The sequence below is a fragment of the Cotesia typhae genome, unplaced genomic scaffold, assembly GCF_013202065.1.
Source record: "Cotesia typhae breed Kobodo isofemale line unplaced genomic scaffold, CoteBio_Ctyphae contig_22, whole genome shotgun sequence".
NCBI lineage: Eukaryota > Metazoa > Arthropoda > Insecta > Hymenoptera > Braconidae > Cotesia > Cotesia typhae.
This window is the reverse complement of record NW_027423728.1, coordinates 1,852,773-1,869,325: the sequence shown is the minus strand read 5'-3', so window position 1 is coordinate 1,869,325 and position 16,553 is coordinate 1,852,773. Positions and strand designations below refer to the sequence as shown.

The window sequence follows — 16,553 nt, the reverse complement described above, 5'->3', positions numbered from 1 at the left end:
AAAAATATTTTTCCTTTCTAGGTAAAACATATTTTTTCAAAGGTAATAAGTTCTGGGAGTTCGATGATCTTAGAATGAGAGTTGTTCACGAAAAACCAAGACTGTCAGCACCATTTTGGATGGGTTGTACCTCAGAAATGGACAGAAATGACGTTGATTTACCACGAAGACGAGCAAAAATAGTTTACAACACTGGAAATAAACAAGCTATTAACTTGTCTCTATTGATTTCTCTACTTGTTGCATCAATAATTATGAGAATCAATTAGCTCATTTAATTTAAATTTTATTAGTTGTTATTTTTTAATCAAAACAAAGACATTCGATAACTTGTCGTGACTTTTTCCTTTTTATACTCTAACAATAAATTTTTATCTCCATATATTTACAGTTTAAATAGATTCCCCATAATGCCTTTATGTAATAAATTAAATACTCGACAAAAAAAAATCAAAATAACAGATTTATCTTGGAATAAACTTAAATTATTTATTAAAAACTAGAAAAATCAAAAATATTTTATAATTAAAGTAGTCAGTAAAATTTTATTTTTAATTTATTTTATTTAGGTTTTTGTATACGACAATAGTAACTTCCGTCCCATGATGTTGAAGTCAAAAAAAAATATTTTTAATGCTATGTAATTTTACAACACGTTATTTGTATCTGAATATGTATATTTTTATTTAAATTGCGGCAATGCATTTTATTATGAATAAATGAATATAAGATATGAATATAATTAACCATTAATTTTGTAACACTATCGAGTGTATCAGTTTTATAAACTGTGATATATAACTATAACACAAAAAAAGTTAATTAACCAGCTAGGAATGAAAAAAAATCATTATTGTATACATAATAATAATAATTATTATTATTATATTTCTATATAAAATGAAACATGGGATATGGAAGTAGGCCCAAAAATATTACATTTTACGAAGCCATGCATTTTATAAAATATTTATACTTAGGAAGGCATTATTGCCGTTAAGTTTTTATATATTTAAATATTTTGTAAGAGTTTTTTAACTTTTATAATAAACCATTGATAATTATTATAATTGTAATTTATTGAAACAGGAGTTTTTTAAAAACCTTAGAAAAAATTTAATCCATTGGAAAAAATTGCTGATGTCTATTGTTTTTAAAATATAAACCAGAGAGACTTTGATTGTGTACCTCTCTGTAGAAAGAATGAACTTGAGGTTTTTAAAAATAAAAATCTGCTTAATTTGAAAATAATAAAGCAAGATATCTAATTGAATTCAACTTATGACAAATCGATATCGAAATGAGTAGCATAATAACTAGTCATGAACTTTTGAATGTCATCTAATAATTTATTCTTCGATAAAGATTTATGATGAAAAACATCACTTGTTACATTGAAAGTACCACTAAAATTTGAGCGTGCTTCATACTGTAACGGGTACTTTTTGGCTCATTTATTCCCGGCTCGATTTAGCTCGCTAGAGTCCAGGATTCTAACGAGGGTAAATCCAAAATTAAATTAACTCGAGAATTTAATAAACATAGTCAAACATAGAACCTCTTTATTCTATCAAACAAAACATTTAAATTTATACATTTTATAAACGGCGATTTATCAAAACCCACTCATACATGGCATTTACAACTGAGCAAGATCACGTCAAGTGGACCCCCCATTTTCCACTTGATCCTGAAAATTAAGTCTATATATTTTTTTCTCAAGTAGGCACAGTGATAAAATTAATCCCCCAAACGATTTTTCAAAATTTTCATTTTAACAACAATTTTTTTTTGTAATTAAAATTTTAAGTACTTTTAATTAAAAAATAGATCACAAATTAACGGTTAAAGATAAATTAATGAAATTTTTAGGATTTATCGTCAAATATCTATATCTTATAAAAATATTAATAGTTTAAAATTATTAGTTTATTATCCTGTTGTTAATCAACTTTTAAGTTAACAAATGAAAATTTCATTGATTTCTCGGTAAAAAAATAAAATTTTTTTTTAATGATTCTACGCGTTATTTATTAAAGTCTAAGATCCTGAAAGAAAATTTCACTGCTCGCGATTAGTTTAAACAATAGGAATTTATTTATTAACGCGCGCCGGGCGTCAAGCTCTCTCAATTCAACGTTTGGCCTAGCGTTTCAGTCTATATTGCAGCTTCGGTAAGTCATAATTAAAGACTTTTTAATTTTTTTTTACAGTTTCAAAGCATTTTGAAAATTCTTAAAAAATTAACCTTTTTGATCGAAGAAATGAAGTTTTTTGAGACAAATATAGTATTTTACACATCTAGAGCAGTAAAATAAGAAATGTCTCAGATCACATGTAATTGTTGGCCGAGGCGAAGCCGACCTTTCTGGAAGCCATGTTGGTTGGAGGCAAAGCCTCCAGCACGGTCGATGTTGTTGCGAAGTCTCCCTTGTAAGAGCTTCTCGAGCAGTTTTCTAGCAATTTCCAGCATGCAGAGTGCTCTAAACGAGGTTATTTTTTTTTAAAGCTACTTTCCAGTTATCAGAACTGAAGGAAACTAAAAATTAAACTATAAAAAAGAATTAAAGCATGTTTTGTAAAAATTTTTTTTTCAAATCATATTTTCATTACAAAATTACTTCAATGCGCATCAAATCGCTCATAGTTCAGAAAGTCAAAGCATCTACAGCAAATAAAGTGCACTTGCTGTTGGAAATAGATGCTACTCGAGGAGTGAATCCAATCGGTATTTAATTTAGACTATCACATATATAAATTAACTTTCTAGGTAGGAAAGAATTTTCTAACCATACGCCGTCTATTAGAAACTAACAATACTCAAAGATTCCAATTGTAAATTCGTGAAATAAAATATGATTAGTATCAATAAATACTAGCAGATGGCGTGTGGTTACAAAATTTTTCCCAAAAAAAATTTTACAAAACATGCATTAATTTTTTTTTTTTATAGTTTAATTTTTAATTTTCTCCAGTTCTGATAATTGGAAAGTAAATTTTTTTAGAAGAAATAACCTCATTTTTTTCTTGTCAAACTGAATTTTATTACCATACATTTTTATAGTCTAAATACAGTATATTTGAATTATCATAGAATTAAAATTTTTTATATTTTTCAATCAATTTTTAATGAAGGCTTTTTAATCAATTATTCCGAACTATTTTTAGATAATTTGGTTTTACATTGTTTATACAGTCGATCAACAAACATCATACAGTATTCATACACTTGTTACCTTACTGAATCAAATCAAATTTTTTTTTTTTTTAAATGTTTGTTTCAAAAAAAAAAACGTATCTTACTTCAGGTATTAAAAAAAACTGAGTTGATTCTTTCCAATCAAAATCAAAAAAATTCAGTTAAAAATTTAACTTGAAGGCCATCCCTAAATTTGCCCGTTAATTTCGAGCTCAAAATGCTTGATAATATAATATACTTGCAAATAAATGAATGCTTTGAGCTCAAAAATTGGGTTCGTAATATATTTTTGAGCTTTTTGAGTCGAAGAAGCCATCATCGTTAAGAACTATCACATATCCGAACCTCTTTCAAATATTTGCGACAAGTTAACTTTCAGAAGTATAATCGAATTAACCTCCAATTTTGTTTAATCCCATTTTAGTGTACATACTTACGCAGAATCTGTGAAAATTGTTGAATTACCATGAAGAGTATCATTTGAATTTGTCCACTTCTAAAGAAGAAATATCGAAGATCACTGCGAAATTTCAATACTATCTGATAATAGTTGAAAAAAATATTGACCTTTAAAAAATTAACGTATAGATTTTATTTTATTTGCTACAACATATTCGTACATTTCATTAATCAATAAAAGCAGTATGAGTCAGTATTCGATGAAATAATGACATTATTAATGTCTTCTACCTAACGATGAGTAGGGCTCCCAAGAATTCAAATATCTGAGCGTTGCTTGCACAATAGTATCGACTTCTGCCATAGCACCAATACCTGTGTCGCCGCACATCAGAGTCTTGGTAATGCAACTTATTTCTTTATATCCCCAAGATTTTAACAGTTCAACCTAAAAAATATCAATGATTTAATAGCTGCTCATAGTAAGGGAAATAGACATTTTTTCAAATACTCAGTTTAGTTTTTAACAATCAAATTACTATCCGGTATGAAGAATTGCAAATTATAAGAAGCTATTCTTTTACATTCAAAAGAACCTAACTTAATCTGGATTTTCGATCAATTTTACATCAGGTGTCTCCGTAAAATATTTGAAAATTCGACAAATTAAATTAGTGAAAAAATATATATCCACTAAATAACTCGCATTTTAGACCGTGTAAAAAGTTACAATATTTTTTGTATTTGAAGTTTGATATCCTAGATAGCCTTATTTTTATTTGTTAAAAAAAATCATTAAAAGTTCCTTGGCATATCTTTAAGAAGTTCTTTGATTAGATTAAACATGGCTAGACTTTTGGGCCTATTAAAGCTATGTTGAAAATATGGATAATAGAATATTTTATGTATGTATAGTATGTTAGTGTGTGTTTACGATAAGCGCCAGTTTTTCAAACCACATTTTTTGTAAAAACAAAGTTTTTTCCTATGTTTACAAAAAAAAAAACTCTTGGTTTTTAGGGAAAAAAAAAAAAAAAAAAACATGATTTGAAAAACTTGCCTCTTATTTTACTCTTAACTTTTATGATAAAATACATAAAATCTTATACAATAATGATAGAATTCGTTAGTTGTTTACCAAAAAATTTATTTTACAAATTTTCGTTATGAATAATTATAAGCTACACGGAAATATATTATGTAGCCTGAGGCTACTCGCACCGTTGTTGCGCGCGCAACAGCATATTACGTAAGCAAACTATCCGTAAAGTGATTGGCCAAGTATATCATAAGCATGAAAATATATATAATTTCATACTGACATTTAGACACGCGCTTGCGCATGCAACGTTTACTAGTTATGGTATTAAATTCGATTAGAAAAAAAAAACGATATTGATGTTGTGAAAGGTAAGAGATTAAAAATTTTCAGTGCTGCCTTTATTTCTTTCCAATAGAAGTAACAAATTTTAAAATAGTTGAATTGGAATATTTTGCAATTAGTGTAAGTGATGACCGGGGACAGCGCTAGACTCCAAGTTTATGTAAATGCTCAAGCCATCAATAGTAGTTTACCTCGGATAGCGTAGAGGGAGAGTCTCTGACTATTAACTAAGAGTATTGGGTTCAATTCCTGATTTTCGATAGCTATTCCTCCCTAAACTACATACAACACAACAAAATACTAAATACCATCAATACTACTTTGGATCTATGCTTCAGTAATATCGACTTATGTCCCGAAGCCTCACTTGCTATTGTCCCAGAAGACAAATATCATCCAGCTTTTGATCTACAGCTAAATTTCCAGCCAGGATTGGCCCCAACTACTCTTCATCTTACATGTTTAAAAAGGCAAACTATACAGAACTTAATTCCTTCTTCTTAAGAACAAATTGGATCGAGATTTTTAAGCTTGAAACCATTGACAGCAAACTGGATTGACTGGATGCCAAAATCTACGAAGGTGTAGCTCAATTTGCCCCAATATTTTGTCATACACCCAGTAACTTTCCGACCTGGTTCAATAGAGAACTAATTCATAAAATTAAATTAAAAAAATCAGCCCACCTGCAGTACAAAAAAAAGAAGAACTAAATCTAACTATCTACAATTCAGCAAACTAAGATTTGAATGCAAAAATCTAAGCATAAAATGCTATAGAGACTATGTCAACTCTGTTGAAGGTAAATTATCATCTGATATCCGATTCTTTTGGAATTATGTTAAAGATAAAAACCAATGCGGCAGTGGCATACCCTCCGCTATGAATTTGAATGACATTTCAGCTAGTACAGGACCTGATATCAGCAATCTTTTTGTCTCATTATTCCATAGTGTTTATGCACCAACTACCAAAACCAACACTAATGATAATGATCCATTACCAAGATCAGACTTGCAACTCACTAACCTACAAGAATTCACAGTATCATACGATGAAGTACTCAAACGATTACTCTCTCTAAATCCCAAGAAAGACACTGGTCCTGACAGTCTACCCAATATCTTCATAAAAAACTGTGCCACAGGACTATGTGAACCACTAACTCACATCTTTAGTGAATCACTTCGCCTAGGAGTTTTCCCCACATATTGGAAATTTTTCTATATCTCTCCAATACACAAAGACAGACCAAAGTCATTGATCTCGAATTACCGCCCTATCTGCACCCAATCTGCCCTGGCCAAACTTTTCGAAAAGTTTGTCCTACCTCAGCTTCTTAAATCATTTGAGCACATCATAACTACCAAACAACATGGATTTACAGAAGGTAGATCCACCACCACCAATTTGTTTCTATACGTGAACCAACTACTAAACGCCATGGATTCGGGTTACTGCGTTCATAGCATTTATACTGATTTCAGTAAGGCATTCGATCGAGTTAACCATGAAATACTCATTAGTAAACTAAATGACTACGGAGTAAGTGGTAATGCCCTATCCTGGATTCACTCGTACCTCACAGGAAGACATCTCCAGGTCAGAGTTGAAGGTCATTTGTCTGATGATTACGAAGTGCTGTCACGGTACCGCAAGGATCCCACCTTGGTCCAGTGCTGTTCAATATTTTTGTCAACGACATTGGTCACCATTTCTTGTCTGATTACTTACTTTACGCTGATGATCTGAAAATCTTCAGGCCGATCAAGACAGAATCAGATGTCCGCATTCTACAAGAAGATATAAATCGTCTTTCTGACTGGTGCTGTAAGAACAAGCTAGACCTCAACAAAAACAAATGCGCAGCGGTATCCTTTTCCCGACTACACACCTCTACTCCTACCAACTATGTTCTGCGAGAAGTTAAGATAATCAAGGTGGAAGAGGTAAAAGACTCAGGCATCGTTATGGACTACAAACTCACGTTTTCGAAGCATATAGATAAGATGACCTCCAAGGCTTTCAAAGTTAAGGGATTTATCCTAAGGTGTGGAAGAGATTTTAATAATCCTGGCACGCTGATCAGTCTTTTCCAATCGCTGGTCCTTTCTATATTGGATTATGGTTCTGTAATCTGGAGTCCCTTCACCAACACCTCGATGACCAGAGTAGAAAAAGTCCAACGTAAGTTTTGCAAAACTCTAGCATACAGATTATCGTCTCCCAGTTGCATCGTTTCCACTGACAAAGCATATAAGTATTACAAAATCTTTCAACTTTATGCCCGTCGACAGGTCGCTGACCTTGCTTTCTTCTATAAAGTGGTGAATGGAATTATTGATACTCCTGACATATTAAGCTTTTTCGAATTCGCTCCAGCGAGTCTAACCCTAAGACGCAACAGATTACTAAAAACATCCAAATCCAAAAAGAACTACGTAATACACGGTCCACTGAATAGACTAGCCACTCCAGTTAATTCCCTTCAGGGCAAAATTGAGCTACGGAGGTTCATACGGCGCATTCATCAACAACACTAGAAGACATCTACTGATCATGCCAGAACACTAATAAATACAATTAATCCTTTTATTTTTTTAATTTCTGCCTTTTCCATATCTAGAACTTGCAAGTTTATTCTTGATTTTCAATTGTTATTTTATCTGTCCCCCTCACCATCATGTAATTAATGTAATTAATATTAATTTGATATTATTTGATTCAATATATGTAATAAATTTAATATTATATTAAATATATTATAAGATATCTCTTATATCTTAAATGTTTATTACCGCTTGGCGTGAATGAATAAAATTACCGGACGAAAATTCTGATTTGTTTTTTTGGTTACTGCAAAGTTATCAATGAGTCCAATCTCTTACCTTCACCCTCTCTAAAATTTTCTTTTAAATAAACTAACTGTCCATTTTTACGATAGTTGAATGGTAAAGTTTACTAACACGTCTTCTATAACTAACTCTAGAGTATTGGACTTTCTTATTACTTATTGATAGTTAATTACAGATGCTGTATGGACTAAAGAAGCCGACTTTGGCTATGTTGAGTTTATACTAAACTTCACTTAATTACAGATTTGAAGCAATACCAACCCGACCTACTGCTGCGTTTCATAACTAATTTGTTTCAATTAACCATGTTCTAATGCGGCACCGTGCGGCAGTGAGTCCTACTGTGTTCCCATAATTGAAAAACTACCTACAACTCTTGCTGGTATTATTTGATGGATAAAATTTACGATAGTATTCGCTATGAGTGTGACTGCAGCGCCAGTCAAAATATGAACTACGGAAGGCTAGCAAAGTATGTTTTTATACGTATGTCAATAGCAAGAAAAACAAAAATAAATAAATATTATTGATAGTAAAAAAAAATGTAGGAAAACGGTTGACCCTGAAGTCCATCCCTGTAACTTTCCGCTAATTCCATACCCGGGCGCTTAAAATTGCACTTATGGCGTTTTTGAGCTCTTCGAGCTCAAAAATACAATCTGTGTATTATTGTGAGCTCTCCGAACTCAGAGAGATAGCTTTTCTATACTTTTGAACTCTTCGAGCTTAAAAGTCTAATAGAAGTTTGATAAAACACTATTTTTTTAATTTTCAAACCGCAATAACTTTTGAATGAATGAACCGATTTTCACGCGGTTGGCAGCATTCGACGCAGTTTTTAAGCCTCATTAACAACCTCTGAGTTTCAATTTATTGAACTAGAAATTTCAGAGATGAAAACTCGATTTTTGCAAAACGGGGTGAAACGAATAACTTCCCAATTTTTTAGCGGGAAGTTAAAAAGTTACAAAAAATATGTGATAGTTTCATTCACTGATAGAAGGATTTGTTTATATTTAATAAGATTTATTAACTGTTAATAAATGATTCCTTAACATCATAGGATTTAATAAATATTTATTTACAGATAATCAGTAATTACTTGAGTAAAATATATTAACTGTCAATAAATATTTATTAATGATTAATGAATTTTTGTTAACAGTTAACAAATATTTATGCAAAATCAAAAGCAGAAATAGCAATTTTCTTTTGACACTTTTTATTACCCTATAGCTAGGATACATAATAATAATTCAATTCACTAAATAAACAAACCTTTTTAATATTTAAGAGTATAAAAAATAATTATAAGCTGTGATAGGATTCGGTATGCTACAATAAACGTTATAATGTAATATAATTGATGCAAATAATTTATAAAAATGATTTTTGTTTATAAGCAATCTTCATATGATATGACATTGCAAGCGAAAAACATTCACTCAACAAAATATTTATTAACTGTTAAAAAATATATATTAAAATTTAATAAATTAAATAATTGTTTTCTAATAAATTAAATTATTAATAAATCCTTCTATTAAAATAGTAGTTGCAGCTTTGTTTTTTAGTTAAACGAATCAACCAGTACTTATAATGGTAAAAAATAAAAAAGAATGCAGTAAACATTTCTGCTGGTATTTTTACAATTTACAACACAGTAACTCTAATGTCTTATTTTTTTTTATTTATTAAAATTAAAACAAAATAAATACTTTCATGTGTACTTGCTTACAATATTAGAAATAATAGCCTTCCGTAACGCCGAAAATAACCAATGCGAACGCTTCAGTCAATTTATATTCTCCTACCATGGCTTCACTCAGAGCGAATATCGTAAAAATTATTGAATGAAAAGTATAGTCCACCGTTACTATTTTGTTCAATTAAAATTATGATGGTAAAATAGTCAAAATTCTTTCAATTTTCTTTCCGTGTACAATTGAACTCAAGAAAAATTATTTTTAAGAAGTTCTATAGAATTTTAAAACATATGCGATTCTTAGGAATAGTTACTTTTGCAGAGATTAACAAAATTTTAAACAATATATTATAACTATAAAAAGTTATATTAAATTTCACAAAGTTTAATACAGTTATATAAAATTGTTTTTTATTTCCCAGGGGCGATTGAAAATAAAATTGAAAAAAAGGTTGACCATCCCTGGAACTTCATCTAGCTCAAAATATCTTGTATTCAATTTTGTAAAAATGAATATATATATTTCTATGTAATTAAAGTTTTAAAAAAATTTTATTTATGTATTTAAAAGTTTTGCAATTTTTAATCAACATTATTAAAATTAGAATATAAAACAGGAGAAATTTTTACTAAGAAAAATTTTTTTCATTCTTAGTCATTAAATGTGTTAAGAAAAAAATATACTTGTTTGCGGTGATAATTGCCAACTCATTATGTTGCAGTTATTTTTTAGACAAACTATATCTAAAAGGAAAAATCAGAAACTAAATTTTTTATGAGTATAAGATTAGCAGACCAATAAATTTTAACTTTATGGATATGAAAAAAGTTCATAAAATTGCACAGGTGGAGTTTATAAAAATTCTCAAGCTCATTTATTGTGCTGTTATTTTAGTAATGATTAAGTTATTTATAAGTTTTTGAAAAATTAACTTTATCTGCTAAAATTATACTTACAGATTATTCAACTCTTTATTAAAGCAAAAAAGTAAATTAAATACCTGTGGAGCTGTAACTGGATGATCCCACATTCTAGTATTCATAGCCGGACAAAATAATAATGGTTTTTTAACATCCCAAGCTCGTGCGACACATGTAAGTATATTGTCACAAATACCAGAAGCTATTTTACCAAGTGTATTAGCATCTAATGGCGCAATTAAAAATAAATCTGCCCACTTTGCTAAATCAATATGAAGCACAGGATCACCACGATCCTGCCAAGCAGCCCATTCAACAGTGTCCGAAAGAATTTGAGTTCCTGGAGGCAGTTCTGATTCTTTCAAAAAATGTTTAGCCCGTTCTGTTACCACGACCCGAAATTCAAGGCAATGATCACGTAATTTTTCACATAATTCCGGCAATTTAATTGTTGCAACGCTCCCAGTGCAGCCTATCAATATTTTCTTTGTTGGAGCCATTACTTCTACTAAATCATAGATATTACCTCTGTTTATGTTATTGTTTGATTTAATATATTCTTCTTACATATTCAACAACTCCATAAAGCGTATTTTTATTTCAATAGGTGTCTCTTTGTACGATCTTTATTTTTGCGATATCATTATTTATTTAATTTCTACTATTACATAAATTGTGTTTCCACATAACTAATAGTTTGGCAGTAACGTCAAAGGCGAACAATTATTTGATCTATTTCTGCTATTTATCCAATACAAGTTTCTATAAAAAAAATTTTACCTATGCAAAATTAAAAATTAAAATGCAATTTCTGTAGATGGTTATTCATAATTGCCCCATATTTAAATGCCATAATTTTTGATAATTTCAACTATGTAAATAATAATTCAAAGCTTTGATGTCGTTTATTTCATATTTTTCTGTCAATCACAATTTCTATAAATTGTTGAAATCTTAATTTTTTTATCATTTAATATTCTATTATTATCTTGATTTGAACTTTTTCTAGTATCTACAATCCAACTACTATTTTACTAAAATCATTGGACGCATATAATTTTGTATGCTAAAACAAAACTATCTTGTAATATTGGTCAGCGACGATATGTCGATGATATTTTGATCAATCATTTATAAAAAAATATTTTAATACATCGATTCAAAGTCGTTTTTCTTCTGTATATTTTTTTCTTTCTATGGTTTAATTAAATTGAATTGTTTTGTTGATATTTCAGTTGAGATATTGATTTATTACTTAAGGTAAATAAGTTTGTTACGTTGATTTTTGTTGGTCGTGAAATCCTAATTTTGGCCATTCCTCGCGAGTCATGAGATTGTGATCCATTCGACACTGAAGGTATTCTTTAGCAGCATCTCTACAAGTAGTATTATTATTTTTGTTAAGACTTAAACAACGCATGTATTTGACCATTGACTTCTTGCAAAAACCATCATGATCCAATGGAAAACTTCCCTTCTCTGGCGGAATGGGGTTAAAAGTTTTTTGACCGTAGGTGTATGAGGACATTACCAGTCATCAACCTAATTATTATTTTTAATAATTGTTTTTGATAAATAACACCACTCTTGATAGTTTACACTGATGCTTTAATAATTGTTGATATTTATATTTGTCGTAGACCGCTGTGAATATTTACGTACAGAAAATATCGAACTACACTCAATTCAATGTAAAAACACCCTGAAAATAAAAATTCAATGCGCATGCGTGACCCAGTAACATGTGTCGCTGTTTAGACAATTTTGTGTAAAATTTAGCTGATATTGTGATGCCAGGCATTACTCTGCAGGTGACACCACCTGTTAGTTTAGCGCGAATTTAAATGTTCAAATGATATATATTCAAATTCAATCTCAATTCGAAAATTAAATATAAACCTCTGCTTAAAAACATAAATAAATCTTAAGCTGTTTACTTAGTCCTCGTCTGTGAGGCAGAAAATTCGTTATAATTTGTTGCTCACAAAAAAAAAAGGGAAAGTAAAATTTAGGGTAAATACAAAGGAGTATTGTCGTTTGGTCCTGGAAGCCATAAAAGAGTTTCGAGAAATCCCGGAGCCATGTGTTGGCCACATGACATTTGGGACTCTTGAGGAAAGTCATAAAAGACTTGCGTGGAAATCTCAAAAATCCCTTTGTCCTTAAGTGATTAAATATTTTAATAAACATGTAACATTAAATAGACAAGTTAGAGAAAAATATCTTATTGTTAATATTAGATTTTAAAGAAATACTTGGCTAAGCTAAATAATAATAATTCAGCTTAAAGATATTTGACTAGATGTTTGATAATTTGTAATTAAATTATAAATGGAATAACACGCGCAAACTAACTATAACTTTATCAAATTATTTTAATCAAATAACTAAGTTACCCTATTCTTAGTAATAATATATAATAATTATTTATTGATTACTAATTGTTCAATAATAAGTAAGTAGCATCTTATGTAACCTTTAAGGAATTAATTTCAATGGTTTAGTTATAATTTTAGAAGTGACGTCAAAATGACTGTCATACTATTATCATCTGTACCTCGACCGGGTTTTCTGCGGTTTCCCTAAATAAAGGTCGCGAATGCTTAAATAAAGCAGGGGCGAATGCAGGTACATTGTAATTTAAGTCGGCCGCAGACGCAAACTAGAATAATATTATTATATATATATTCTAATATTATAGGAAGATTATTATTATTACTGTTATAAGCTAATCGACCAACAAATTATTTAATCAAGATAGTAAATGTAAATGTAATAAATAGTTTAATAGCTAAAACTTAAGTGATAGTATGTAAAACTATATCATTATATATACTGTAGGAATAAGATATTTTATGTATTAGACATAAGGGTAGTAAGTTATGACAGAGTGTAAGAGTGTATTTGTGAAGTATGGAGGGGAGACGTGAAGCTAGAGGCTCGGACTTAAAAATTGTGACTTCACTTCTCTTCGAGAACCCAAGATCGACGTTATCTCGATCGCGTTATATTTTCTGTTCCTTTTATTTATATATCGCTTTTTTTTTTATTCGATGGTAATTGATCAATAAATGTCAAAGCAAATTAAGTTAATCTGCAAACTAAAATTGGTGTTTTATGTAAATAAATTTAAATTTAAATTCCTTTTTCCCGCACTGGAACCGAGTATTTCCATACTCTTGGGCGCATGAACTCTCGTCGGTAATATTCTCAGCTAAATATCAACATCACTAGACGGAGGCATGTTAGGTCCAGCGAGGTCACTAGATTGCTCGTAACGCCTCTTCTGGACTGAGGTGTGAGTTGTAGTCACGCGGGATCAATTTAAATTTATTGTTGTTTATTAATTCAGTTTTTGATAATGGGATTTGTTAGATTAAATTAAGAAAAGGGGAAAACTTTAATTAGGGGGACTGTTTTAAATGATAAATAATAATTATCAGAGAGCTTGATTTTATTCAATGGTTTCAGCTACAGCAAGTGCTCGGTTACAGCTCTCAGGGAGAAGTGTCGTCACAAGGAGTCTCGGTTTTAGGTTCGAGTTTTTCAGTTCCACTTCCTCCCTCTCTGGTTCACACCAATACACTTAACATATACATGTCTTCATCTAACGTTTACAGTACGCATACAATAACATATATTCGAATACACACTAAACTTATAACTTTTATATGTAGGTTTACTGTATAATAGCTAGGTACCCACACACGGACATGTGTGAGGGCTGTCATGCTATTTTATATTATTCTTATACTTAAATTCTTATATTTGTTAGTTACAATAGTTATTACTTTTGGTGTTTAACTAATTATTTCTACCCTTATTATTTATTATAATATTATTCTTAGTCAGTATTTTACTATTATTATTATAGTATTATAATTGCATGTATTATTGCTTATTAAATATTAACAAAGTTAGATTATAATATTTCTTTATATATTTTTAGTGTTGCGGCTGTGGTCCGACTTGTGCCTTTTGTATCGCATTTGCCCTGTTTCTCACCTTTCTTTAGGCTCTAAGAACAGTGACATGGGGAAACCACAGGAAAAACCCATGTCGATACAAATATATCTATATATATTTATATACATCATATTAATATTAATATGAATCTATCATTATTTGTTTATTAATCCATATGAAAACTATTTTTTAGTTAAACTAAAAACATTAATATTATTTAATAATTATAAGATATTCTAAAAGTATTGTTTATTTATCTAACAAATGGTCTCAGTGTTGGTTGTTTTAAGGCTTTATGCTTTCTATTTTGTATTTATTATATCTTATAATTTATGACCTCTTGAGAATATTTAGCTAGAATAATTTTAACTAGGAAAACCCTTGAGAAATGTTCGACACGTGTTTTCCTTTTTATGAGTTTTCACAAAGGTCTAGTTGTTAAGTAACACGTGTGCATTTTATTCAAGTACTTTTTGTGTTTCTGAGAAGTTTTAGTAAATGGTTTTGTTTATTGTATGTTTTGAAAGAGCTAAGTATGTTTTAAATAGAGTTAAGTAATTTGAATTTAAATTAATTACCGCGTAATGCATCGACAACGACACCTATGATATTTTAGGATATAACAGGCATAACAATATCTGTGTTATGCTTCCATCTAGTGGGTATTAATTTATTTTCTTGAAAGCTTTACTTACTGTAGTTTTTTCGCCCGGGAGTATTAAAATACTCGGTTTCAGAGCGAGAAAGGAATCTTTTCAAATAAAAGAGTTTTATTTAAACGTTATTTAATTTATAATTTTGATCCAAATTATTTAGATTATATATATAAATATATATAAGTTATTTTTATTAAATCATTCAGCGAGATAGCGACAAGTGCAGCAAGATCAATCTAGTTTTCTCACTGGACATAACAGGTGTGATGCCTCTAGATGCATCCAGCAGGTGACACTACCTGTCAGCGAAGTGCGAATTTAAATTGAGTGTGGTTAAAATTAACATTTTTTTCCTGTTTTTGCTAGCACGGGACACGGGAAAATTTTCCCGTTTCTCCATTTTCCCATGCCCCATGCTAGCACGGGTAAGTGCCAATAGCCACACTAAGTTAACGTCATTGTTTCCTAAACTTGGTGTCAAAACAAAAAAAAATCAGGAAAACGGTTGACCCTGAAGGCCACCCCTACAACTTCCTGCCAATTGCATACCTAAGCGCTCAAAATTACACTTATGACGTTTTTGAGCTCTTCAAGCTCAAAAGTTTGGTAGCAGTTTAATGAAGAGTATTTTTTGAATTTTCAAACCGCAATAACTTTTGAATGAATAAACCGATTTTTACGCGGTTGGCGGCATTCGACGCAATTTTTTAAGCCATAAAGAATAAGTTTAATTGGATCGAACTAGAAATTTCGAAGTTTAAAGGAAATTTTTCAGTTTAAGAATTTTTCAACTTAAATAAAGACGATAAAATTCTTCAAAATTATTTCCTTAATTCAAGTTGATTTTTTTTGTGTATCAATAAAAAATGGTAAATATTTACAAATGGGGTCAACCATGTTAATTTAAATTTTTTTGAACGAAATTTCTGTTTGATTTTATTGATATATATATATATATATATATATATATATATATATATATATATATATATATATATATATATATATATATATATATATATATATATATATATATATATATATTTTTGTTTAATACATGAAAAAATTAACAATAAAAAAAAAAAAAAAAAAAAAGTTGATTATCACAATTTTCACAAATTTTAAAAATTTTTTAATTTTTTAGAAAATTGTAATATTCAATATTTTTTTTTTTTAATAATGTTTTTTTTGTGTAAAAAAAAATTTAATTTTTTAAATTGACAAAAATTTTCTAAAATAACTAATGTAATTTTTTTTAAATTATTCTTTGGTACAAAAATTTAGAATACTTATATCCTGATAATGATAAAAATAAAATTCTACATATTTTAAGATTATGTTATATTATACACATTTTTTTCATGTGTGAGTGTAACATTATTCAAATTGCAATTGTTTATTTGTCCAGTACCATTTGTTTTTAAACAATCGTTGGCAGTTTGTGAAAAAAATTTTCGCTAAAAATGAA

At 29.5% G+C, this 16,553-nt stretch overlaps 3 protein-coding genes across 3 annotated transcripts in view; 1 reads left to right on the top strand and 2 right to left on the bottom strand.

Moving 5' to 3' along the window:
* Mmp2 (Matrix metalloproteinase 2) overlaps positions 1–1,759 on the top strand; it is a 109,243-nt gene extending 107,484 nt beyond the window's left edge. The window contains exon 12 of the mRNA XM_074237551.1: positions 22–1,759. Coding sequence (XP_074093652.1) covers positions 22–269 — 248 coding nt within the window. The 3' untranslated portion in view covers positions 270–1,759. The remainder of the gene's footprint in view (positions 1–21) is intronic.
* A 2,017-nt stretch (positions 1,760–3,776) lies between these two features.
* On the bottom strand, positions 3,777–10,967 carry Ppcdc (phosphopantothenoylcysteine decarboxylase). The gene is made up of 2 exons (XM_074237733.1): positions 10,544–10,967; positions 3,777–4,046 (listed from the first exon to the last, which is right to left on the bottom strand). Exons 1-2 carry the CDS (start codon positions 10,961–10,963, stop codon positions 3,876–3,878), a joined length of 591 nt encoding a protein of 196 aa, XP_074093834.1. The 5' UTR covers positions 10,964–10,967; the 3' UTR covers positions 3,777–3,875.
* Positions 10,968–11,736: 769 nt separating this feature from the next.
* On the bottom strand, positions 11,737–12,168 carry LOC141524083 (uncharacterized). The gene has a single exon (XM_074237735.1). It carries the CDS (start codon positions 11,989–11,991, stop codon positions 11,737–11,739), a length of 255 nt encoding a protein of 84 aa, XP_074093836.1. The 5' UTR covers positions 11,992–12,168.
* Positions 12,169–16,553: the final 4,385 nt, after the last annotated feature.